Source organism: Labeo rohita, chromosome 3 (genome assembly GCF_022985175.1).
Source record: "Labeo rohita strain BAU-BD-2019 chromosome 3, IGBB_LRoh.1.0, whole genome shotgun sequence".
Taxonomy (NCBI): Eukaryota; Metazoa; Chordata; class Actinopteri; order Cypriniformes; family Cyprinidae; genus Labeo; species Labeo rohita.
In genome coordinates, this window is record NC_066871.1 from 23,235,863 (window position 1) to 23,261,849 (window position 25,987).

The 25,987-nt window shown below is 34.8% G+C and overlaps 1 protein-coding gene across 6 annotated transcripts in view; it reads left to right on the forward strand.

The window, feature by feature from the left end:
* Positions 1 to 25,987, forward strand: part of clec16a (C-type lectin domain containing 16A) — a 68,856-nt gene that overhangs the window by 15,962 nt on the left and 26,907 nt on the right. For 5 of the 6 annotated variants that reach the window (XM_051100972.1, XM_051100964.1, XM_051100976.1 and 2 more), the window contains 9 exons: positions 8,195 to 8,426; positions 11,701 to 11,821; positions 12,522 to 12,622; positions 15,384 to 15,503; positions 17,365 to 17,474; positions 20,380 to 20,424; positions 22,757 to 22,807; positions 23,598 to 23,726; positions 25,151 to 25,271. In XM_051100972.1, coding sequence (XP_050956929.1) covers positions 8,195 to 8,426; positions 11,701 to 11,821; positions 12,522 to 12,622; positions 15,384 to 15,503; positions 17,365 to 17,474; positions 20,380 to 20,424; positions 22,757 to 22,807; positions 23,598 to 23,726; positions 25,151 to 25,271 — 1,030 coding nt within the window. The remainder of the gene's footprint in view (positions 1 to 8,194; positions 8,427 to 11,700; positions 11,822 to 12,521; positions 12,623 to 15,383; positions 15,504 to 17,364; positions 17,475 to 20,379; positions 20,425 to 22,756; positions 22,808 to 23,597; positions 23,727 to 25,150; positions 25,272 to 25,987) is intronic. The other variant, XM_051100968.1, reaches the window with a different exon arrangement.

Sequence of the window (25,987 nt, forward strand, 5' to 3'; positions counted from 1 at the left end):
AGCCATGTACTGTAAACTAAACTCTGTCTGCGTCTGCAAAACTCGACACATCATTATGTTGTAAGTGCTGGTTTGTGTTGTTTTATGTGAGAAAATGTTGTTTATAGCATGTAGTGAGGGTAATGAGAATATATGTATGTGTATGCATATGTATATGCATGTGATTTAATAGTTAGCAGTGGGGCTGTCACTAATGATTATTTTGGTAATCGATTAATCAAGTAATTTTTTTGTAGTATAAAAATAGACCTGTGAACAATAGCCTTTAAAATTACTTAAAATATGTATATAATAGCAATGAGGCAATAATAATTATTTCAAATAAAGTATTAAAAGCTAGTAATCATATGGCTTTATTGAACAAAACTGTTAATATCCATAATGCATTATAAACAATAGAGCTAATGTACATTACGCATTATATCAAATGCCTGCAGAGGGCGCCAATGGCCTTACAATTGTTTTTACATTTTACTGTGTGATCTAATCAGTGTTTAATATTGAATCGGCAACATTTAGTTCAAATGTCCACTTAATTTTTAACATTTGGCCATTTTGGCCACCAACAGCCACTAATTTCTTGAATATGTGGACATCAAAACATGTAAACTCACAGTGAGGGTTTAAAGAAGAAGTCCACTTCCAGAACAACAATTTACAAATAATTTACTCACCCCCTTTTCATCCAAGATGTTCATGTCTTTCTGTCTTTAGTCGTAAAGAAATTATGCTTTTTGAGGAAAGCATTTGAGGAAAGAGTTGATTGGTGCCCCGATTTTGAACTTCCAAAATGTATTTTAAGTGCAGCTTCAAAGGACTCTAAACGATCCCAGCCGAGGAAGAAGGGTCTTATCTAGCAAAATGTTAGGCCATTTTTTTTCAAAAAATACAAATTTTTATACTTTTTAAGCACAAAAGCTTGAACTAATCTTCAATGTGACTCGGGAAGAACGAGTCGTCTCGGGGAGCAATTTGTTCAGTCGCGAATGCGCAACATCCTATTAGGTTTTGTACTGGAATTAGTTCACCTTGAGTCTTCGGGTTTTTCGAGTCGTTCGTTCATCTTATGGGGCTGTCACGTGATGAACGAATGACTCAAACCCGAAAACTTGTCAGATAAGAGGTGAGGTGAGCTAATCGTAGACTAAAGAGCCAGGTAAACAATGAATTAATCTTTTCTGCTTCTTACAGCATTATAGTTTTATAATTATTATAATTATCATTATAGCATTTAGTCTTGTTTGTAGTGTAATCAACGTTTGTGTGAGCAGTAGATGTGTTAGGGAAGTAACACATAACATTTTAATTGTATTTTGCTAAAATGAACGAAATTATTTAAAAAGATTCGTTCATTTTGCTGAACGAGACTCAAAGGTCAGAGTTGGCAAAATGATCTGAACTTTCCATCACTACTACGAATCACATCTAAGTTCATCGTCAAAAAGGTAAGAGTATTCACAACAACATGTAGAGATGGAGTTTGAGATGCTCCACACATGTAAATCGTAACAGCGTTTACTGTGAAGGGAGCCACTCTGAGATGCACCTAACATACACACATGTAAATAATTAAAGCGTTGTACTTTAAGAGCTGCCTAGGTCCAATATACTGTTACACCTCTCTGCCAGCACTCAGAAACAACACGCACAGACAGCGCGCATATTGCAAAAAGGGTTCTCTTTTGCTGTTGTTTTTAAACCGCAATGCTTAAAAACGTGCAAATTATATGTTTTCTTAACCACATGGCACAGGAGCATCACGTGAGCGTGCAACTGTGATAGAGATGATAGTCCAAAATCTCCACAGTTTGACTAATTTCTACTGGTTAATTGTGTCAACTATTATATCGCTAACTCCTAGTAGTTAGCTTCAGTTGGTTAAAGAGCAGGTCATATGGGTATTCCAAAAATATATTTTTTGCAGTTTGTAACATAGCTATTCTTCAATGTAAACCAGTGGTATCTTTGTTTACAAGTAACCCTCTGGAGCAAAACATTAATTATGTTAATGGCCGTTTCGTTTATATTTACAACAGACTTGGCCAGCTGACCAGTCAGAGCAGAGTAGGCTTATGGAAGGAAGGAGTTTACAGACCTCAAACTCAGAACTGCTTCGAACGAATCGTTTTGAAATCGTTCAGAAATGACTAATAATTAAATGTATGTTCTGAGAAAATTGCAAAGTTAATTAGAAATAAAAAAAAAAATGACCTTAGATGCATTTAAACCTAAACTCCAACAAAATATTAGGACATTTTATAATACCATATGACCTGCTCAATTGTAGGTCTATGCGGTATACAACATGATCATTTTTCAGATTTCAACACCTGAAGCAAGCGACAATAAAGATGCTATTCAGCACTAATTGGCTAATTGTTTAAATGTGTTGTTTAAACACATTGCATTTGCTATTGTTACTGATTAATTGCATAATTTATCTGTAAATTACGACCAGATGTGTTTTTTAACAAAAGTAAGTCAGTTACACTCTTTGAATTGCAGAATATTATTATTAAAGCTCAAAAAGCTCAAAATTTTGTATTTTTGTACCAAGAATGCAAACCATCAGATAGCAGCAAAAACATCTGACAAAATCTGTCCCACTGCAAACACTGCATTGTTTAGGAAACACTGATATGCAATATCAAGATTTCAAATTTAAGCTCCGTATTGACTTGTACTGGTATGACAAGTTATTTTGCACTGCACAGTGCACATATATTTTGCTATGTAAGCCAACACCATTTTTTCCCTTTATGAACTGAATGCATCAGCTACAAGTTAGTTATGAGATTAATCACAAATTATTCATATGAAATTATTGAAACTGCACAAGTTTCGTGTTTATCTTTCCATTTCTGGCCAAAGTTCTGAATGTATGCCAAAACTGAGGTTAGCCAAAATTTGGTTATTGAACAAACCATCAACATTTACATTTCTAGTAAGCACGTAGTCTGTTGTAGGACTGCGTTGTGTTGTGAAGAGCTCGGTTGAGGAAGCCAGTGGGAATCCTTATGTAAATGCAAAGTTCTGGTCTATCTTTTGTTGTGGCTCTTGTTGCTCTGATGTACAGCGATTTGCCTTACACCATCACCGCACTGCCTCTAACCTACTTTCCCTTTCCCGTAAAGCCTGTGAAACAGATGCTAGTACCTGTGTGTTACCAGCAAGCCTCTGCCACCCAAACACTCACATACACGCACATCACATGACCTTCCTTCATGACCACAAGCCACAGGTAGAGGAAGAGCACAGAAGGGACCAGGCAGAGACATCGGGTGTGTAGATCAGGATTTCAAACAGGTCCTTGCGCAGATGACAGGAAGTATCAAGTTTATGTAGTGCAGAGATGAAGGGCGAAACCGCCACCGTATTAGAAGCTTCCCCTGTTTTCTCATTATACGATTTACATACTGCACAACGAGCAGGGTGCATGTGTTAGCAAACGCACACACCTGCTACGCAGTTTGCTGGAAACGCACCTGTAGCCTAGTGGCATGCTTTAGCGACCCCGTTTCGGAGCTTAAACAAGTGCAATGCAGCGTTTCGACGAATGCAGCTTGGTCATTTGGGTGGGCTGAGGTTACTGAGATGTGCAACATGCATCCTTCTGATGTCACAGATCTGTTTTGATTCATAAAATGATATCACACATATATATGAGAGGACGTCAGACGACCGCACTTTAGCCTTTAGCATACTTCTAGATGTGTTTTTTTTTTTTTAATGTATTTGGCTTATTTTGACAGCAGAGGCATGAAGAGTGAGGTCATCAAAAATGCTGATCAGCTGCCTTTTTATCTGTTCCATCCTTTCTCGTAAAGAGCTGGGTCTTGACGATATACTTGTGCACTTTGAATAGAATTCACTCATTAGGTCTGTGACCACAAGCAAGACCACAGATAGCTGTTTTTTTTGCAAGTGTGGCGTCCTACTGACTGCTCCACTTCTCAGTTGCTAGCGCATGTTCTTTGCACCCTGTCACTGTGACCTGTTGTGGTCCTGTTTTTTTTTTTTTTTTGTTGAGAGTTGTTTTTAACTCTTGTGCTACCAGACACCTTATGTTCCCTAAAGCTGCTTTCTGAACTTGAAGAGAAACCGTAGATGGAGAACATCATTTCACGTATCGAAACAGTAGAGGTGGGTTCTTTGAATCCTCGCAGGCGTTCTTTGAAAAATAGACCGAGTGGTTCAAAGTGCAATAGTGCAACTGTGAGACCACGAGCAGGTGATTGTTCACAGTGTTTTCCTGCAGTTCTAAGAATGAATGTTTTATCTCGTGTGCGGCTGTCGTAAATGAGGTTGGGGTCCTTTAGTGTGATGCCCAACTGCACAACCTAGTGCGTGTCACGTCGTGTGAGTTATTGGAGCTCCGCGGAAACATCACTGCTGTCCGTGCCGCACTTACCATGTGTGTCCTTGACTGTTTGGCAGCTGTTTCCTGTCTTAGCGGGTTCTTGTTTCTGAGAAGCCAGAGGCTGTTTTCCTTTCACTGCTTCTTTAAGTTCTGCAGACGTTGTAAAAGCAGCTATTGCTGTTATTTAGGATGGTTTATGTGTGAATGTGTTGAGCCAAGACCAAGTATCAATAGGTGTATTATGTGTATTTGTGTTTTATAGGACAATATTTGAGAACATTTATGGAGTTTTGTTTTTGTAGAAGTTATGGATTATATACATACAATAAAGCCTGTTAATGTTTAAAAGTTAAGTTTGTGTTTTCTTCCAAACTGTAGAACTGTGTGTGTGTGTAAATATATATATATATATATATATATATATATATATATATATATATATATATATATATATATATGTATGTATAGATATAGATTTTTTTTTTTTTCTCCTTTTTCTCGGCACTAGAAAAATCAAATGCCTATATATATATATATTTTTTTTTCTCCTTTTTCTTGGCCAACTAGAAAAATCAAATGCCTATATATATATATATATATATTTATGTGCAAAAACCGATAAACTTCATTTAAAAAAAATAAAAGAATCCTGTGTGCACATATAGTGTGACCCTAAACACTTTTTGTCAAAAAGGCCAGTATTGCCCACCTTCAAGACATCACGATTTCACCTTTTACTGCAGAAGCCGTCAAGTGCCCTTGTTGTTTGTGAACAGAAGTCCTTTTTAGTGAATCAGTGCGTTGTATTTAGGTCAGGTGACAAGGCTGCCAGTCACACAAAAGACGCACTAGCTGACAGTTTCGTCAAAGCTGACTAAAAGTGATGGAGTATGGATAATTTTGACGAACTTGATGAACCCGTCATATCTTCTTTAGGGTGTAAAAGGAAAATAAAAGCTGAAACTTTTTCACGAAACCTTGCAAAAGCAGCATGTTACAATAGTGAGGGAAAACTGCGTGTAATCACAACCATACGGTCTATGATCACAACAATAATGTTTGTCAGGCGTCTACATTGTCAGCTGGTGAGATTACAAAGATAAAACAAGAGTTTTTTTTAAAATTCTGAAACATGAAATGTGCTTTTGCCAAATAACGACTGTTGGAGTTATCTGCTTTTGCTATAAAACAAAACTTTTAATATATTTAAAAAAAAAAAAACATACTTTCAATGAACTTTAATTTTGGCAGTTACCTGTATTTAACTTATTATTACTTAAAGGGATCCTGTTATGCTCTTTAACAGAGTCTTGATTTTGTTTTGGGGGTGTACTAGAACATGCTTTCATGCTTGGTAGTTCAAAAAATGCATTATTTTTAACATAATTTACATTATTACAATACATTTCTCCCAGCCTGGCACAAATGACTCTGTTAGTTCCAGGTTCCACCTTCCGAAAAACGAAATGTGTTGTGATTGGTTAGTTGTCCCACTGCGTTGCGATTGGTGAACAGTTTAGACGGTGTTTCAGTACTGCCACGCCCCTTGACAAAGAGGCAAGTTCCGTGTACAACTGTCAGCGTAAGCTAGATTAAAGTGATTCTTAGATTTTAAATATGGATATTTTTCTTACAAAAACGCATTGATTCGATACAGGAGGCCTTTATTAACCCCCCGGAGCCGTGTGCAAATTTTAATATAACTCCGATTGCATTCGTCTGAAAGAAGGAAGTCATATACACCTAGGATGCATGGAGAGTGGGTAAATAATACACTACAGTAGTGTTGGGTCCTATCGTCAGCCTGCGAGATCGCCAATACATGATATTATTGTGCTATAATTTAATTATTTACATACTTAGTTTCATTGCCTGAAACCAGCTCCAGCATGAGGCTAAAAGCAGCCTAACATTATCAAAGAACATCATCATCATAGCCTAGCCTATTTTAGTGCAAGTTTATGCATTTTAAAAAACACTCATGTTGTAAGTGAAGCTAATGTTATCTACACTGTATGATGAATAAATCTCTTACAAATCTCACACTGCACACATCCCCCCCGCCCCGAATTTCTGTGTGCGGGATTTAATTTAATGATATTATAATGGACCGCGTTGTGACATCATTGCATGCGGAAAACAAACGTTGAAGTCCAAAAGAGCCGTTTGTTGTAGTTCTTGAAAAGGGATTTTTTTTAAAAACAAAATATCTCCCTTTGGAGTGGACTTTGTGATTTGTAACTTTGTAGATCTTTTTTATGCCCAAACATACACACCACACACCTGATTAAAGTTCAACAAGTGCAGTTTGATTGATGTTACTTGTTATGCACAATAAAACAAATACAATTGAGAAAAAACTAAAATAAAAAATAAAACAAAATAAATAAAAATTGAGTTATCTGTTTTTACAAATAAACTCTTCATAGGTATGTATGTGTGTGTGTGTGTAAATCATACAGTATGAGTTTTTTTGAGAATGTAAAAATGCAGGAAGTTTTCTGTAAGGGTTAGGTTTAGGGGTAGGATTAGGGTAAACAAGTTTTTTACAAATGGAAAAAAAACCCTGAAATGATTACATTGCGTAATCAGGGTTGGAAATTAATGAGGGCTTGTGGCAAAAATGCCACCAAAAAGAACAAAAATAATACAATTCAAGACAAATTGGCAAAAAAAAATTACATTTAATTTTGCTCACACGGCATCAGATTGCTTTTACGCGTTGTTTTGTGCAGCGTTGAGCCTTGTAACCAATCAGACGCGTTTCTGTTGAACTTAAAAAAGCATTGGCCAATTAGAGGTGCTTAGATTAGTCAGCACTGAAAACACCAGAGCTGTGCACATACAATGATTATAATGGAAGTTTTTGCATAACTTGTTTTAGACTAGACTAACATCATGGACAGACACGAAGTGGGTATAAGGGTTTTTTTTTTATGAATCCCTGCAATCACCTTTCCTAATAATGTGCTAGTTAGCAAGTTTAGCGGCTAAATGCGGCTAAAGTAAACAGGCTCGTCACTCCACAGAGAGAAGAGAGGGGCGGGGCGAGCAGAGCTTTTTAACATTTAAAGCAGCCTCGACCAGAACAGGATGATTTTTGCAGAGCTGATTTTGGGAAGGTAAAAAGGGTGTTGTTTTACACAACCATTGAATCATATCAACTTGTGGTAAATGGGCATCCGATGACCCCTCTAATGGAAAAGTTCATTTTGAATTGACGCTTATCAATTATTTTCAAATTTCATTTTAATCGCAACAGCCGTAATACATTGTTCAATTTTAGAGGGGCATTTTTTTTTTGTTCATTCTGGTGGCATTTTTGCCACAAGCCCTCATTAATTTCTGACCCTATATGTGACCCTGGAACACAAAACCAGTCATAAGTAGCAGGGGTATATTTGTAGCAATAGCCAACAATACATTGTATGGGTCAAAATTAAGTAAAGATCAGGTTCCATAAAGATATTTTGTACATTTGCTACTGTAAATATAGCAAAACTTAATTTTTGGTAAGTAATATGCATTGCTAAAAACAACTTTTTCTCAATATTTGTATATATATATTTTTTTTTTTTTGCACCCTCAGATTCCAGAGTTTCAAATAGTTGCATCTCAGCCAAATATTGTCCTATCCTAGCAAAGCTTATTTATTCAGCTTTGGTGATGTATAAATCTTAATAAAAAAAAAATGTCAGGGTCACATATATGATTAAGAATTAATATAATAATAGTAATATTATGATTATTATTATCCCCTAAAAGAAGGCTTTTCATGAGCATCAAAATTGTACATTTTAGTCATACGTCTCATCCACTGATCATTTCTTCTAGAGCAATGCCGGTGTTCGTCGCTTCGCCAAGCCCCCAGAAAGTCTGGAGCGTTCCCTAGAGATGAGTCGTCACCGTGGGAGGAAGAGGACCCAGAAAAGACCCAACTACAAGAATGTGGGCGAGGAAGAAGAGGAGGAGCGGGGATCCGAAGAAGGGCCGGAAGAAGAGAAGGAAAAGGCTAAAGGTACAGAGGCTAGTTCAAAGGCCAGCAGGACAAGTGGGGACAAGGAAGGTGAGTAGCACTAGATGAATGTCCCAGCATGACTGACTGACCTTCCATTCTTTGGATCACACCACACTTCGGCTGTGGCTCTGCTCTCAAAACTGACCGAACAGCTGAGTCGATTTGAGTTTATAGAAAGTCCGACAGTAGAATTCCGCATAAATCTACGGTGAGGTTTAAAGGAAAATGTCATCCTAAAAAGAGAACTATGTCATCATTTACTCGTTCTCATGTCGTTTCAAACCCGTCTGACTGACTCCCTTCCGTGGAATACAAAAGGATACATTTTATTATGATTTACCCAAGTAGGATATGGATTGGAGCAATAATTCTATCAACCAGTCAGATTTTAGTCTTAGACTTAATGACTGGGGTTATTCATTTTGAACAACATTCTAAAAATTTCCCAATGTTTTTAGGGATAGGGTAGGGTTTGGTATTTTGATTGTTTCTTAGCAGTGTTCCAGAACAACAATGATGACAGTGTTGACCCAGCAACGTGTCCTGCTTGGCTAAATCGTGTTTTGCCAGTTGCGAGAGCACTCCACCTTTTCACGTCATTTCTGTGTTTTGACACAGTCACTTTGGTCCACATTCATTCTGTGCTCCCCACCTCTCCGATTGGGCAAAACCTCACCCCCACCCTCTCCCTCACTTCTATCTTGTTAAACATGTTTATGTCTCCTTGATCTTGTTGGGAGTTGTCAGACTTGAGAGGGAAAGTGAGCTAAGCCCTGTCTCCTGTCGTATTCACTCCTCTGTGTGATTCATCACTTCAGTCGCCCTACCCCATGTCTTGACACACAGCCAGTGATGTGATGTTCATTTAAGTAACTTTTTAAATTTGTGGCTAGTTTATGGATTTTGTTTTTGTGAGTAATGTTTTTAACATCCTTTTACCAGGTTTGCAAGTTCACCAGGTGATTTAATTTTTAGGGCCCTATGAAATCCGTTTTATTTTTTCCCAAATTCCGTTTTTTTCTCTTTTAATTTTAAACTCCTTTTTAATGGTAAAGTAAATTTTATAAATCAGAGAGCATGTCTAATTAATTAAAATCATAAAACTTATACGATTTCACATCAATTTAATAAATATTTTAAAAAAATGACATGTTTTAAAATGTTTTATTGTTATCAAATTCTGTGTTTTAGCATGTCTAATTATTTGAATGCGTACTTCATTTATTCAAATAGCCTTATGAAAGGTTTTTCTGTGTTGTGTGTTTAAAATGTTCTGGTTATCAAATGAAGGCATAAAACATTAATTTAATTTATCTTTTAATTATTGAAAATTAAGCAAACTTTTTTTTTTTTTTTTCCACAAAGGGGAATTTACTATTAAAATTAAAACATGGAAGAAATGTTGTGTGATTATACCCTAAAAAATAATGTTTGTTTCATTTTAGTAGTAGTAGTAATGGTAGTAATATGTATCTGGCACAGTGTCTTCAAGTTAAACCAGACTTTTATTTTGATGTAATATAAAGTAATACGTGGCATGCATGGACATGATTTAATGCTTAGGAAGAAGAGGTCAAAAGTGGAGAATATTTTTAGCCAAGGAGGGAGGTAACTAGCGTTTAATCTGGAAATGCTTGGAGTGCTTTATCTCAACTTGTAGACAAGAGCTTGGCTAGAAAATGCCTTTGCATTTACAACCAGTCATAAGTAGCACGGGTATATTTGTAGCAATATCCAAAAATACATTGTATGGGTCAAAACTATAGATTTTTCATTTATGTCCAAATTATTAGTATATTAAGTAAAGATCATGATCCATGAAGATTCCCTAACAAATTTTCAATTGTTGATTTATTTCCCTACTGTAAATATATCAAAACTTAATTTTTGATTAGTAATATGCATTGCTAAGAACTTAATTTGAACAACTTTAAAGGTGATTTTTCTCAATATTTGGAATTTTTTTTTTTTTTTTTTCAGGTTCCATATTTTCAAATAGTTGTATCTCAGTCAAATATTGTCCTATCCTAACAAACCGTACATGAATGAAAAGCTTATTTAATCAGCTTTTAGATGTATTTACATTTACTGTTATGACTGGTTTTGTGGTCCAGGTTCACATAAAACACAAGAAAATAGAAAAATAAAAATACAGTTAGTAGATTTAAATAAAAACAGAAGTTAAATTTAGTATTAAAATAAATATATAGGGCCCTATGATTTCCACTGTGCAGAAAACAGACAAATTATAGAATCCAGTCATAAAAATGGACTTTACTGTATAACATGGAATGTCACGAAATTTGCCAAATTTTGGATGAACAAATCAAAAGTAGCTCAGTACACTTAAATTGAAACAGGATATGAACTAATGTCTGTTAATATAAAGCTGCAAAAATCTTTAAATATTTAATATATATAAATTATAAAATATATATATATATTATTATTTTTATTTTTTTTTTTGCAGCTTTACATTTTATAATTTTATAATTATTTTATTATTTGTTTATTTATTTATTTATTTATTTATTTATTTTAGAAATGCAGTAAATCAGAAAAAAAATAATGAAACCAATAAAATGGAACCCAGAAAATTAATGAAAAACACAGAATTTGGTAGAAATAAAACTGAATTTGAGGGAAAAATAAAACGTATTTCATAAAGTTTTAAAATGTAGTTTTGTTACATTTTTAAGAAATTGCTCTTAAATTGAGTAAATTTCATGATTTTAATTAATTAGACATGCTTTTTGGTGAATACCTTTTCAATTTAAACATTAAAACAGAGTCTAGAAAAAAAATAATTTTTTAGCATCCATGATCCTTCAGAAATCATTTTAACATGCTGATTTCTAGTTATCAATGTTGAAAACAGTTGTGCTGCTGGAATCCATGACTTTTTATGAATCAGATATGCACAGTATGTACTGTGTATACAGCTGTGTAAATATTCATTTATAATATTTCTGTAATCTATAATCTACACATAATCTGTTCTGCAGGTTTCCCCCTTACAATCAGTGCCAAATATGTAAATAAAATTCAGTCTGGCGGTCACCACTCTACCATTCTAGAAAACATTCCCTTGTGGCTTGGGCTGTTAGATTCAGTTCTGAAACTTATTAAATGCAACCAAGTGGTTTCCCTATTTGAAAGAAATGTCTGCAGGCAAACAGTCATTTCAAGGGAAATCCATTAGTGTAACTTTAGACATCTCAAATCAGTTTGACGCGGGGATCTTCCACGGCTGATGTCTGACATAGACAACACCAATGTCCAGCTCTGCTGCTATATTCTGTGTTGTGTTTGTGTTTTGCAGAAATTGAGATGGTGGTGATGGAAAAATGTAGAATCTCCGATGTGTCCACGTTGACGGAACAGAACATTACGGATGAGGAGAAGAGCGCGGCAGCTGCACGATCTGAAGGACAAAAGTGCAGGTACAAAATCGACCACAGACCTAGAGGAAAACATATAGCTCTTGTTAGGCATTAATGAACAACTTTACAACTATAAGTCAGATTAAGAGGTTTTTATTAAGAGTCAGATGCATCTATGCTGCTCCACTTTTAAGATGAAGAGAAACTTCATCTATTAAAACCATGTTGTTGTCCAAAATTGTGCTTTATGAGTGTCAGCGTTGTTAACATTGAACCATTGACCCTTCTTATGCTCAGTTCATTGGAGTGCAGCAAAGCTCCCCTATTTAGATTGGTGAGCTCCAGAGCAAGAGGGCCCAGGACGTGTTCAGACTGTTCTCCAAGCCTTTCAGAAGCAATATTTATGTGTTTTCTCTATTCCAAGTAATACATGGCATGCCTGTGAGAAAGAGGTGTTCTTAGGAATACTCTGCATGGACATGATTTAATACTTAGGAAGAAGAGTTTACACGTGGAGAATGTTTTTATGTTAGGAGGGAGGTAACTGGCATTTATTCTGGAAATGCTTGGAGTGCTTTAGCTTGACTTGTAGACAAGAGCTTGGCTAGAAAATGCCTTTGTATTTACAACACTCAAACAATACAGTATGTCATCACAAACTGCGGAAATCATTGTACGCATTGTTCTATTGTTTACATTTTTGCATAATTTCCAGCGGAGGATAAAAGAATTCCTGTCATCTTCTTCTTTATTGTTCTAGGCCCTTCCTGGACATGCTGTATAATGCAATGGACTGTGACACTGAGGATTACCAGGCTCTTTTTGTGCTCTGTCTCCTGTATGCCATGTCTCACAGTAAAGGTATCTGATCTGTCTCTTCAGGAATAAGAGTCTCGAACAAAGCACTCAAATTAAATGAATAATTATGGTAATAGATAAAAGTGTTTTGTTTCAAATATTTAACTGAATTTAACTGCCATCGCACCAACAAATTAGATTTTAAAATGCATTTGATTAAATTTTAGTTCACCTAAAAATGCAAACCGTTCAACCGTAAGATTATGAAGCTATGAGAATACATTTTGTGCGCAAAGAAAACAAAAAAATGACTTTATTTAACAATTTCTAATCTTCTGTGTCAGTCTCCGGTGCACTGCGCTTTGTTTACAGATTTCGACAGAGAGGATGACTGGCAGTTTTTTTTTACCTAGCCTCACTTATTTAAATCAGAATATACAGATGATGAACTAAGAGAGATGGACTTTCTATGTCAGAACACGGGCTCCTATTTTTTTCTTTACACACAAAATTTTTTTTTTAGCTTCATAACATTACGGTTGTACCACTGATGTCACATGGATTATTTTAACAATGTCCTTACCAGGGCTTGAAAAGAAAAAAAATTCAATCGGTTCAGAGCAGAATCGATGTTTTAACATTTCTGTTCCTACGTTTCTCTGTATTTTTATTGTTCCGAAACCAGTTTGAGCAGAAAAAATACCGGTTAATAACGTTATTTTTTTTATTATTATTATTTGCCAATAATACTAATAATAAAGTACAGCGTTTTCTTTACTCAAAACAAACAAACAAACAAAAAACAGGAAGAAATCTGGTATTTTCACTTGCTGGACTTCACAACCAATACAGCATCATTTTTTTCTAGATTTTGGCCAGATGTATGCTACTAAACAAAAGAAACAATCTTCTGTTCCTTCTGTCCACAACAAATCCTCTAGTTAAGGCTATGTGTGTAGGCTATAAAAACGTCAGTCCAAAAACAAATTAATTTAAGGTGATGCCTACCTCTCTCATTCGGCACGAATCCAAAAGTTTCCATATTCGTGACGTATCTGGATGCTAAAATATTATTTATTATGTAATAGGTTTTGTATTTCACTCGCATCGACGTAAAACATCAGTTCACATCGGCTGTATCAGCACAGTGAGGTGGTGGTCATGCTGAACACAACAGATTGTACAACAGAGCAGTGCAACTTTTTATGTGTCTTTAACTGTATTTTATTTTGATAATGAACAGGCTTCAACGTCGCAAAAATATGATGTGTCTGTGTGCACGAGGCGCAGACACAATAGTCATACCAGCGCTGGCTGGCCGTACAGAGAGAAGCAAGACATTATTCAAAACTGTCAGGCTTTTGCAAAATAAATAAAACTAACCTACTTTCTGCCGTCTCGTTTTCCTTTCCATGAACTTTGGATCGTGTCGCAATCAACTGGAACAGATTTTTTTTCTTTTGTTTTGTTAATCTGTCAATGATTTAAGTGTAATATTTCATGTGTAGGCCTATATATTCCCTTTTATGTAAGCATATAGTTTTATTCTGTTTTCTCCATTCACAGAAGCACTGCAAGTGCGTTTGATCTGTTGAATCCATCTTACACTCTCCTAGGATAAACTCTAACGCCGGTGCATTGCCATCTTTACATACCTGTGATGAGCTCACGTTTGCATAGGCCATACTACATGAATTTGTAATTAGCCGCATTTCCATTACAGATTTGCGCTATTGAAAACTTTGTAGATAAAGAAGTATTGCGAAATGACAACGTTTCCATTAACCGATGTTATGCAACTAAAACGTCATTTGTTCCTCTTGCAATAAGTCATGGCAGTGGATTTTGATGGGATTTGGACGGATTTAGGCTTTATTTAATCGAAAGAGGCATATGCGTGTATCTTAACAGAAGCAGCGCGGAGAGCCACTTCAGAAACGTGTGCGACGCTGCTGGTATAAACATAAAATCAGCTCCAGTGACCGTGTCGGAGCCGTAACGCGCCGCAGATGCGTGCAGCGTACATAGTCTAAGCGTTAATATCAAGGAAGGCCCCTTGTACTTGAGAGCGGCTACGTATCAAGTGTTTCTTGGAGTTAATAGTACATTGAAGAATGATCATATGACTTTTTACATATGCCATGTGACCTGTAAATGCGAAAAAGCTGTTTCCATTGCAGTTTTGCGAAATATTCCTTTTTCGAATTGCCTGAAAAACCTGTTTTTGGAAAAAAAAAATTTGCAATATATGAGAGTTTTTGCTAAATTGACGCGTTTCCATTAGGTGTTTTTCAATTCGCAATTTAAATTTGCACATCTTGAAGGGTAATGGATACACAGCCACTGATTGACAGCAAATTTCAGATATTTAATGGAATGATAAAATAATGTTATTAACCGGTCAATGGCCATTTCAAATTTTCGATTCTGTTCAGAACTATAAAATGTGATTTTGTTTCTGCTTCTGGTTCTGGTTTTGGTTCTGTTCCTGTCAAAATTTAGTTTCTGGTTTTGGTTTTCGTTCCTTGAACCGGTTCAGAGCCCTGTTCCTTACTACCTTTCTGGGCCTTGAATGTGTGTGAACACTTTTTTTATTTTTTTAATCATCTTAATTTGTGTTCTGAAGATGAAGAAAGATCTTATGGGTTTGACTCATGAAGATGAGTAATTAATGACTGAACTTTCATTTTTGGGTGAACTATGCCCTAATTATTGCAATACAATGGTTTATGATTACATGATTTTAAAAAGTCTTAGGCAGCTTTATAGTGTCAACATCATGCTCATTCAGTTCTTGATCTCTTGTTGGTTTTTGTGTGTGCAGGTATAAACCCAGAGCTCTTAGAGAGGATCCAGCTACCTGTGCCAAATCAAGAGAGAAGCTCTTACAGTCAAGTGTTGGTGGAACGAGTGATCCGAATCATGAGCCAGGCTGCTCAGCCAGGTACACACACACACACACCCTCATCAGCTCACCTGCACACTCTCACTCTACTGTACTTTACAAGCGGATTCCAAATATAATCCTTCACCTGCTTAGACACGCTTATTAAATATTACACGCTGCAAATTCCAATGGTGTGCCTGAACTTGAGCGTGTAGACCAAAGCACTCATTGTTTATTCAAGGCAGTTCATATTTTAATAGAGAGGTTGTGCAATATTTTATGTACACACACACAACTTAAACAAAGCTTATTATATGTGTCTTGTTTGGTGAATGTCAGTTAAGTTTTTAATGCATTAAACTTGTTTCTTATTAAAAACTAAAGTGGTTAAAGATTATGTGCAAAATCAAAAAGGACCTATTTTTTGATGTACTAAATAAGTATATCTGGTTTCAATTTGCGGGATTCATCAGTACAAATTATTTATTAGTATATTTATTAGTATTTATTAGTATTTATTAATATTTTGAATTGGCTTCTTTTGTTTTGACTTTTTATGTTTTAACTTTAGTGTGCTTTTGTGTTTTAGTCATTTTTATTAGTTAGTTTTTTTTTATATTTTTTGCTTTTGTATTTTTCTTTTAGTTTTAATCATTTTAGTAACTTATTCAATTTCTTGGTAAGTTTTACATTTTTATTTCATTTCCAAGATAAAATTTCAGTTTTTAATTATAAAATATTTATATTTTATTTAGTTTCAGCTTTATTTAGATGAATTATTTTTAATGGTTTTAGTTTTAACAAGAACTACACTTAAATTAGTTTTCTTTCTGCTGAAAATAATATTAACTAATCATTTTATATATATATATATATATATATATATATATATATATATATATATATATATTAGGGCTGTCAAACTACTAATCGCAATGCATACAAAACTTTCAGTTTGCCTAATGTGTGTGTACTGTGTGTGTATATATAAATACACACAAATGAATGTATATATTTAAGAGAAATATGTTATTTACGTACACAATATTTTTATTTATACATAATACAAATTATATAAAAAATTATTTTTTTATTTTATTTTATTATATTTTTAAATTATATATATAGTTACATCTACTTGTAAATATTTCTTAAATGTACACATGAATGTGTATTTATTTATACATAATAATTGCAGGCAACTTTTATTTTGTAACATTTTGAAGCTTTAGTAACAGTTGATGTGATCAACCATAACCAAGGGGGCTAAAGTGTAGTGAAGTGTCACTTGTTATTTGCTGCACATTTCTTTAGCTCTGTGCTCTTTGCCACAGCCTTGAGTAACACAAATTGCAACCAATTTCCTTTGACCGTTGATCTCTTTTACCTTTGTTAAGAGGAATTGCTGATTTCTCCTTTCAGGGCTCCTGTAACCGTTGTGACATTTGAATGTTGACTTGCTTCACATACTCTATACTTAAGAGTAAAATGTAGAACCGATTGAGTCTGCAATATACATGATGAGCTGTTATCCCCATGTTTGTATGATTCATTCATCTTTGACATTTCTATCATGTGTCCATTGTGACTGTAGCATGACAAGAAGTGAAACTCCTCTTTCCCTATGATCCACAGCCTTTTCCTTTAATTTGCAGCATTCTTGTCTGCTAGCTTGATTGTTTTGCTGTTGCCGTGAATACAAATGGCACATCTGAGCTATTCTAGTGCCCAGCACTTCCCTTTTTAAGTCATGCTTTCTTGATTTGTTCTCCTCTTGAGATGGTCAGAAATTTATTGCGTAATATGAACTGTCACATGATTGGTCTGCTTTTACATAATACCACTTTGATTCAATTTTAAATTATAAAAAGTGCACCTGATGAGTTTGATTTTACGTCATATCGTGTGTGTGTTTCAGATGGAAAGGTGCGTCTTGCCACCTTGGAGTTAAGCTGTCTGCTTCTGAAACAGGCTGTGCTGTCTGGCTCTCAGTGCATTATAAAGGACATTCATTTGGCCTGTTTGGAGGTAAGAGACTTAACACAAAACATATCCTACCCCTAAAGCACTTTATTTTAGCATTACAAGTTCAGCATTTTATGTATGCCAGCACCTGCAACGTCTTTGCCAGAGTTTGTTGTTTTAGCTCATGATGAGTCAGTTTTGCCAAAAGAGAATCAATGAATATTTTTATATGCATAAAATGTTAGGGGAAAAACGATAAGGTGATCAAATTAATTACTTAAATTACAATCAAAGACATGTATCGACGTCAAAGAGTAGGAATAGTTTATTTGTATAAATGAAAATATTAATGTAATCTACATCCAAAAATATAAATAATATAATATTATTAAAATATCTTTCGTGACATATAAACATTATTGTGTATAGTTGATATCTCAGGCTTTAATCATTTGTGACCCTGTACCTCAAAACCAGTCATAAGTAGCACAGGTATATTTATAGCAATAGCCAACAATACATTGTATGGGTCAGAATTATTGATTTTTCTTTTATGTCAAAAGTGATAGAATATTAAGTGAAGATCATGCTCCATGGAAATATTTTGTAAATTTATCAAAACTTAATTTTTGATTAGTAATGTGCATTGCTAAGAACTTCATTTGGACAACTTCTAATTCAATTTTTTTTTTTTTTTTTTTTTTTTTTTTTTTTTTTTTAAATATTTAGATTTTTTTGCACCCTCAGATTCCAGATTTTTAAGTAGTCATATTTTGGCCAAATATTGCCCTATCCTAACAAACCATACATCAATGGAAAGCGTATTTATTCAGATGAAAATTTCAATTTCAGAAAAACTGACCCTTATGACTGGTTTTGTGGTCCAGGGTCACATTTATTTATTTTTGATACATAAATATTTCAGGCTTTAATTATATTTAATTATACCCAAAATTTGAATATCACATAAAAAATTTGCAAATAAGCACCATTTCCATCCAACGAGTCAAAGAGAACAAAATCATCACTTCCTGATAAACTGGCATAAGTATAAGGATAAGTATATCCTACTAAGAAAACTAATTTTCATATATAATAAATTATTTCCGCCTCAGAGCAAGCAGACGAAATACAATAGGTGGAGGTGGATACCTGCTGTTTGGGTTTTCGTGTAAGACAGATCTGGGAGGCAATTACACAGAAATACATTGATGACAGACTTTGCTCAGGCATTTCAGAATGACCATAACAACATTTCAGATGCTATGCAACAAAATCGATCCGCTAGTTAGTCAGGTTTTGCCGACCCTTTGGCAAAGTCACATGACTTTGTTGATGCGGATGGAGGAATTTTTTGCAAAATGTTTCCATCTCCCATTATTCACATTAACCCTTTAAAAAAAACTTTTCTGCGAATTAAGGATTTTTTTTTTCAGAAATTTTGTTTTTGGTACTTGTTTCTGGTATGATGTTTCAAAATGCAAATAAAAGCGTGGTGATGGAATTAACTTAAGACACACCGAATTCAAAGCTGACCTATTATGCCCTTTTTTACAAGATGTAATATAAGTCTCAGGTGTCATCAGAATGTGTGTGGGACATTTCAGCTCAAAATAACCCACAGATCATTTATTACATCATTTTGAGAATGCCTATGTTAAAGTAAAAACATAAACATGCTGTTTTCATGCATGTCTCTTTAAATGCAAATAAGCTGCTTCTCCCCACCCCTTTTTCCAGAATAGAGCTGTACCTTTATAGCACATACCTTAGATAGTCTGCTAAAAAAAACATCTGTTTGGTTTTGATTATCATGTCTATCACTGAAATCATGCGTTTTAAAGCCATATTACTTTGAACATCCGATATACACGTTTCTGAGCGCACACATACAAAGCACGTCATATAAATACTTGACTACGTTCTTTGTCATGTCTTATTGCGCTTAAACTGTCAAATACCTAAGTCAGTTTATGTTAAAAACACACATGAGATACAAAAACAGTCTGTTATGTCTGTGAAGGTAAACAGCTGGGAAAGAAATCACGTTTATATTAGATCTGTGTGGCAGCAGCGTAATATACAGTAAATAAATCAATAAATTCAGTGCTTTCTTGTCTCCTCTGAGGCTGGGACTCTAAATAGTGTTCTGTGCTCATCTGTGCAGCCAACGACAGAACAGTTAGTGCGCTTTGCTCAAACTTTTGCCATGGCGTTAAATCTGGTACATTGTTCTAACTTGCAAAAAGAAAATATGCAGCACCATGGGTGAAAATGTGCAGATTAAGAGGCAGTAATATTATAATAAGTCTTCCTATGTCATGTTGGGAGTGAAATCTAAGTTGGTAGGTTTTTTTTTTTTTTTATATATGTTTGCAGAGAATTGCTTACCAAAGCAAAGTTACTGGCTTGTCCTTTTACACATTTTCTGGGTTGGTAGATGCAACGGGGACCTGATTATAGCACTTAAACATGGAAAAAGTCATATTTTCATATTTCCCTTTAAGTCATTCTGAATCACGCTGGTGAATCACGTTGGGTTTTATTACCACATACATGAGAGCATGGCATTCTGGTGACTGTTTTAAAAATGGATATAAATATTGCTTATGCCTTGCTTTGTCATGAAAGATGAAGACTTATTATCTTTCACAATAAATGAAAAGAATGGCCTTTGACATCAAGTAAAAAAAAAAATTAATAATTAAGTCATTCATGCTGATTTGCTTATCAACCACTGCAGAAAAGTTTATTCAAGACTGATTGCAACATATTTCTAGTTAATTAGTTTCTTAATACATACATTATGCACACTTTGGTTTTTCCCAGTAATTTTTCTAACATTGGGTAACGGTTCCTTTCATTCTTATTTTGAAAGTAGACAGATTTATAGGAAGTAGGACATTTTACTTGTTTATATTGCGCAACTCAAATCATGCAATTGCTAAGATGATGTTTTCTTTTTTAGGGTGCCCGAGAAGAGAGTCTTCACCTTCTGAGGCGGTTTTATAAGGCAAGATGCTCTTTTATTTTATTTCGGAACAAATAAAAGTCACCGGTACACTCAGGTGCTTACTGGAAGCCGGAGAGTTCAAGGCAGCAGATCTTCTTACTAATAATTCTCATAATTATCACTTGTGTTTGATTTCCTTTAAAGTCTGAGGAAGAATTAAACTCAGACAGCTCATCCTAAAGACTTTGCTGTTTTGATATTTGGGAAAATCCCAACAGCTTCCTGTTGAAACTTGTTAGCGCTCTTGGTGGCTTTTTCACACTGAGACATTTCTGTGAAAGCAAACTACAATTAAGACAACAAAGCACACTAGTGCATTCAGCTTTTGTTTTGGCCACTCTGGTATTTGTCCTGACGTGGAAGAACAACGTGTTTGCAGCTTTTACAGCAGCCTGCAGCACTTTTTTCTTTGTTTTCCCTGAAGTCGTTTTCTCACATGAAATTTGAGTGCTCTGGCGTGATTCTGTTTAACGTACGTGAGAACAGCAGCCAGTTTTGCTTTTACAATTCAAAGAAAGATCCCTTCCAGAATGCATTATGCAGGCTGCGCATTCCAATTGATACAATCCAAAACATCAAGTGCGGACTGTATGTAAATAATCACAGCACTGAGTGTTCTGTTCTGGGGTTTTGGAAGGCCCTGGGATGACCTATGTTTTGATATCTCATCTACATTTCCTGTGCGCATTCATAATGGATCAGGGTGTCCCAGCTCTTCCAAGAAACTAGGCAGACACGTAGAGCAGCAGTCACGGGTTTGGACACACCTACTGTTTCTTTATCGTTTTTGTTGTCTACACTGTAACATAGTGAAGTCAAAACTATGAAATAACAGAAGTGAAAGCATGGGAATTATGCAGTGACCAAAAATGACTTGTACTGTATATGTGAAGGAGTCAGACTGTTCTGAATAATTTAACTCATGCTCATTTTCTCTATAATTCTGTATATTACCACCTTTTCTCATCATGTCCCTCCCTTCATCCTTCCCATGGGGATTTTCATGGAACTGAATGTTCACACTGATTCACGTTAACAAATGATCTCTCGACAGTACCGGCGTCAGATGGTAACCCAAGTCGATTAACTTATTAATAATAATTCATTTTTAAGATCGGAATATAGCAGTAGTCATCCTAGAATAAGTTGTATTGGTCTAGGAAGAGGGTTATTGTTGTTTAATTAATTTGGTAACAAGGTACAATAAGGTTTATTAGTTAACATGAACTAAGAGTGAACAATACTTCTACAGCATTTATTGATATTAATTTTTATTTCAGCATTTACAAAATCACAAGTTTTGTTTGGTAACATTAGTTACTGCTCTGTGAACTAACATGAACAAACAATGAACTATTTTTAGTAACATTAACAAAGGTTAATAAATGATATAATAAATGTATTGGTTATTGTTTGTTCATGTTAGTTAATAATTAACAAATGACACCTGTAAAGTGTTTCTGTTCATTTTTTTAGATTGAAGTGATGTTTACCTTTCCCTGAGGTATAGTGGGATTTAGTTTTGACTTTTTTTTTTTTTTTAAATACACACTACTGCTAATTTTTTTTTTTTTTTACAATACAACTAACATGAACAAACAACAAAAAGTACATTTATTACAGTATTTATTCATCTTTGTTAATGTTAATAAAAGTGCAGTTGTTTTTTGTTAGTTCATGTTATTTCACAGTGTAATAACAAACACAACTTTTGATTTTAATAATGTGTTAAGATTAATAAATGCTGTAAAAATATTGTTTATTCTTAGTTGATGTTAACTAATGTTAACTAATGAACATTATTGTAACGTGTGGCCAATTTTTTATGATTTTTAATCATTCATGTTCATGAAACAGTCACTTATGCTTGCCAAGGCTAGCATTTATTTGATGAAAAAATACAGTAAAAATAGTAATAACAGATAATATTAGAAATATTAGAACAAGGTAAAATGCGTTTTCTTTCACTATAGTTTAACATGTAGTTTGTTCCTGTGATGAAGTTGAATTTTCAGCATGATTAATCAAATCTTCAGTGTCACATGATCCTTCAGAAATCAGTCTAATATGCTGATTTGCTGCTCAAAATGTCTGTTGAATACAGTATTGCTTAAGAGTTTTGTTTGAATTCATTCTTTGAACAGACAATTCTAAAATTAAATAAACAGCAATAAAATTCGAAATCTTAACCTTGTCAATGTCTTTGCTGGCAGCTGATGGATTTTGTGTGTCCTTCAATTTAATGTGTCCTTATGAACTCCAAACTTTTGTAAAGTAATATATCATGTCTTTTATGGTAATTGTTTTCCTTGTAATGTTTCTCTTCCTGCAGGGGGAGGAGATTTTCCTGGACATGTTTGAGGATGAGTACCGGAGCATGATGGTAAGCTTCCTTGCTAAACACACAAATGTTGTCTTTTTTGCAACCTCACTCTGGTTGTCTTTCACAACCTGATGATGCAGCAACACATCCTGCTTCTGAGGTGAGAGGAAGTCTCTGTTATCTATCAGACATTTACTGGATAAGGAGTTGCTAATGCACACTACATTCATACTACTTCCTCTTACAAAACATTGTTTCCTGGGAATGTTGCTTTTCTGAAAGAATTAGCTTAACTGAAATTATTATTGCCATTTACTCATGCTCATTTCATCCTTCCATGGAATGGAAAAGAATAAAAAATAAATAAATAAAAATGCAGTTGCTCACTCATTTTCCAGCAGTTATAAATAATGTGGCCTTGAGGTTTTACCATAGAAGCCAACATGACTTCTCTATATTCTACATCTTTCGAAGTCATATGCTTTGTGGAAAACAGATCATATGATCTATAAAATACTACGGAATTGAAATCCTACTGTATTCTTTTATGATATTTTGTAGCTTGTAGCTCAAAAACAGTGGCCAGGATGTTCTTTAAAAATTAACTTTTAGTGCTTCACAGAAAGAAAGTATTTGGTTTTGGAATGAGATGAGAATGAGTAAATGATTCATTGCTGTTGAATGTAAAATGTTGGGAAACATAACTGTGATGTTCATGTTAAACCAACGAATGCCAAGAGGGTGTTTGTCTAACAAAATAAATGTTTGTGCTTGTTGGACTAAGATCAGCAAGCCCATAGAGTGATTAATGTTTATTATTTTTTTTTGTTTGTGTGTCCTCTGTATATAGAATAAGCCCCTAAACGTGGAGTATCTTATGATGGATGCGTCCATTTTACTTCCTCCCACTGGCACCCCCCTTACCGGCATTGACTTTGTGAAGCGATTGCCCTGTGGAGATGTCGAGAGGACTCGCAGGGTCAGTGATGCACATGTACATTCATTCTGAAAGATGTCAAAATGAATTATATGGGTGGGTCTTGTGGCCTTTCATCAAATTTTTTGGCTTTTTTGTCAAATATCCTCCCTGAACCTTTTCTCACGATCCGTGGAAGCCTGTGTTTCTTGGCCAGTGAGCACCGTTTGTCTTCTGGGAAACTGTCCAAAGCGTTTTAGAAATGGATTTCATGTGCTTCAGAAATATAACAATGCCAGGCTTTCTGCTATGTTGGTAATAACAGAGTGTCAATTTAATTTGGTCTAAATGACAAGCAGCTGATTTTGAATAAGCATATGCTTATTTGGTGATGCAGCTGTGCACATGAATGGTCAAATGCACTTCTTGGTTAAACGAGAACACCAGTTTTGGCCTAAAGAGAAAAAGAAACTTTGGCTTTATTTACAGTGCCGATTCTCATTATGAATTCAACAGAATTTAATCTGTACTATTATATATGTGTCAGTCATTCAGACTGTAACAGTAATTTAAGCAGTGTTATTTTATATTTGATATGTACATGGAAAAACTGTAAGCATTGTTTATTTAAGTGAGCAGTTGTTTAACTGTGTCTTTAATATTTAACTTTCTACATAAAAGACTATTCAATATTATATTAGTTTTGAAAGTGCTGCCAAGAGTCATAAAATTTCACACGTGTCAGTGCTGAAACTTTGATGTCAGGGCAACTCTGGGTAATGTCACAGGTGAACTTAAATTCTGATTAAATTCTGATAATATTTTAAAAGAACAGTTCACCCAAAAATGAAAATTACCCCATGATTTACTCTCCCTCAAGCCATTCTAGATGTATATGACTTTCTGCTTTCAGAAGAATACAGTCGGAGTTATATTAAAAAATGTCCTGGCTTTTCCAAGCTTTATAATAGCAGAGAATGGATTACTGAATATCAACAGCCAATGAAAAGTGCTCCATGTGGCTCCAGGTATAAATAAAGGCCTCCTAAAGCGCATCAATGTTTTTTTTTTTTTTTAAGAACAAAATCCATAATTAACTTTCTAAACTTTATGAAACTTTGCTTTTATTTGCTCCTGTAAACAAAACTTGATAAATAGTCTCCACCCATTCACTGCTATTACAAAGCTTGGAAGAGCCAGCACATTTTTTTTAAATATAACTCTGATTGTGTTTGTATGAAAGAAGAAAGCCATATACTCCTAGGATGGCTTGAGGGTGAGTAAATCATGGTGTCATTTAAATTTTTGTCTGAACTGTCCCTTTAATATTTGAGATGCATTGATAACGTTTTCAAGGATATTTTAGAAAAAACCTACTGATGTTGGACATAAATTCCAGGAAGATTTAAATCCTTGATGCTGCATGTTTATGATTACTTAGTTGCTGTAGGAGCTTTAATTGTGTGTGTGTGTGTGTGTCCTTACAGGCTATCCGTGTGTTCTTCATGCTGCGCTCGCTGTCCCTGCAGCTGCAGGGAGAACCAGAAACTCAACTTCCTCTCACACGACCAGAGGATCTCATCAAGACTGATGATGTGCTTGACCTCAGTAAGGCCTTTAGAGTCACATAAACCTCATGCTCATTGAGTTGGTTGTGCAAATCAAACATTTTCCGGTTTCAAATCTCAACTGTAGGGATTTTTTTTTGCTCTGCCAAGATTTTACTCACCGTCAAGTTGTTCCAAATGTATATGAATTTCTTTCTTCCGCTAAACACAAAAGAAGATATTTTGAAGAATGTTGGTAACTGAACAACATTTTTAGTGACTTCCATAGTTTTTTCTTCCATGCTATGAAAGTCAGTGGCTACCAGCAACTGTTTGATTTGATTCTTCAAAATATTTTATGCTCATCATAAAGAAACTCATACAGTTTTGGAACAACTTGAGGGTGAGTAAATAATGACAAAATTTTTCATTTTTGGGTGAACTATGACTTTAACTTGCAAAAAGGTGATACATTTTAGAACAGATAAAAAGATATTTTTCATTTTTCTTAAAAAAATATAGATTTTTAACTTGTCATGATGCCTAGGAATTATACAGCTGTAATGTAACTCTGACTATAAGGAGTCTTATGCCCTTACGAAGTCTTGATTTAGTTTTTGGGGTTTATACAATCATGCTTGTTTTCACATATTTGACATTATTGCAGCACCTTTCTTCCTAGTCTGTCTCAAACGTGCTAGTTAGTCCCTGTTTCGATGAAAGCCCTCCTTCTGAAATATGAAATGTGTTCTGATTGATTAGCTGGCCCACTGCTTT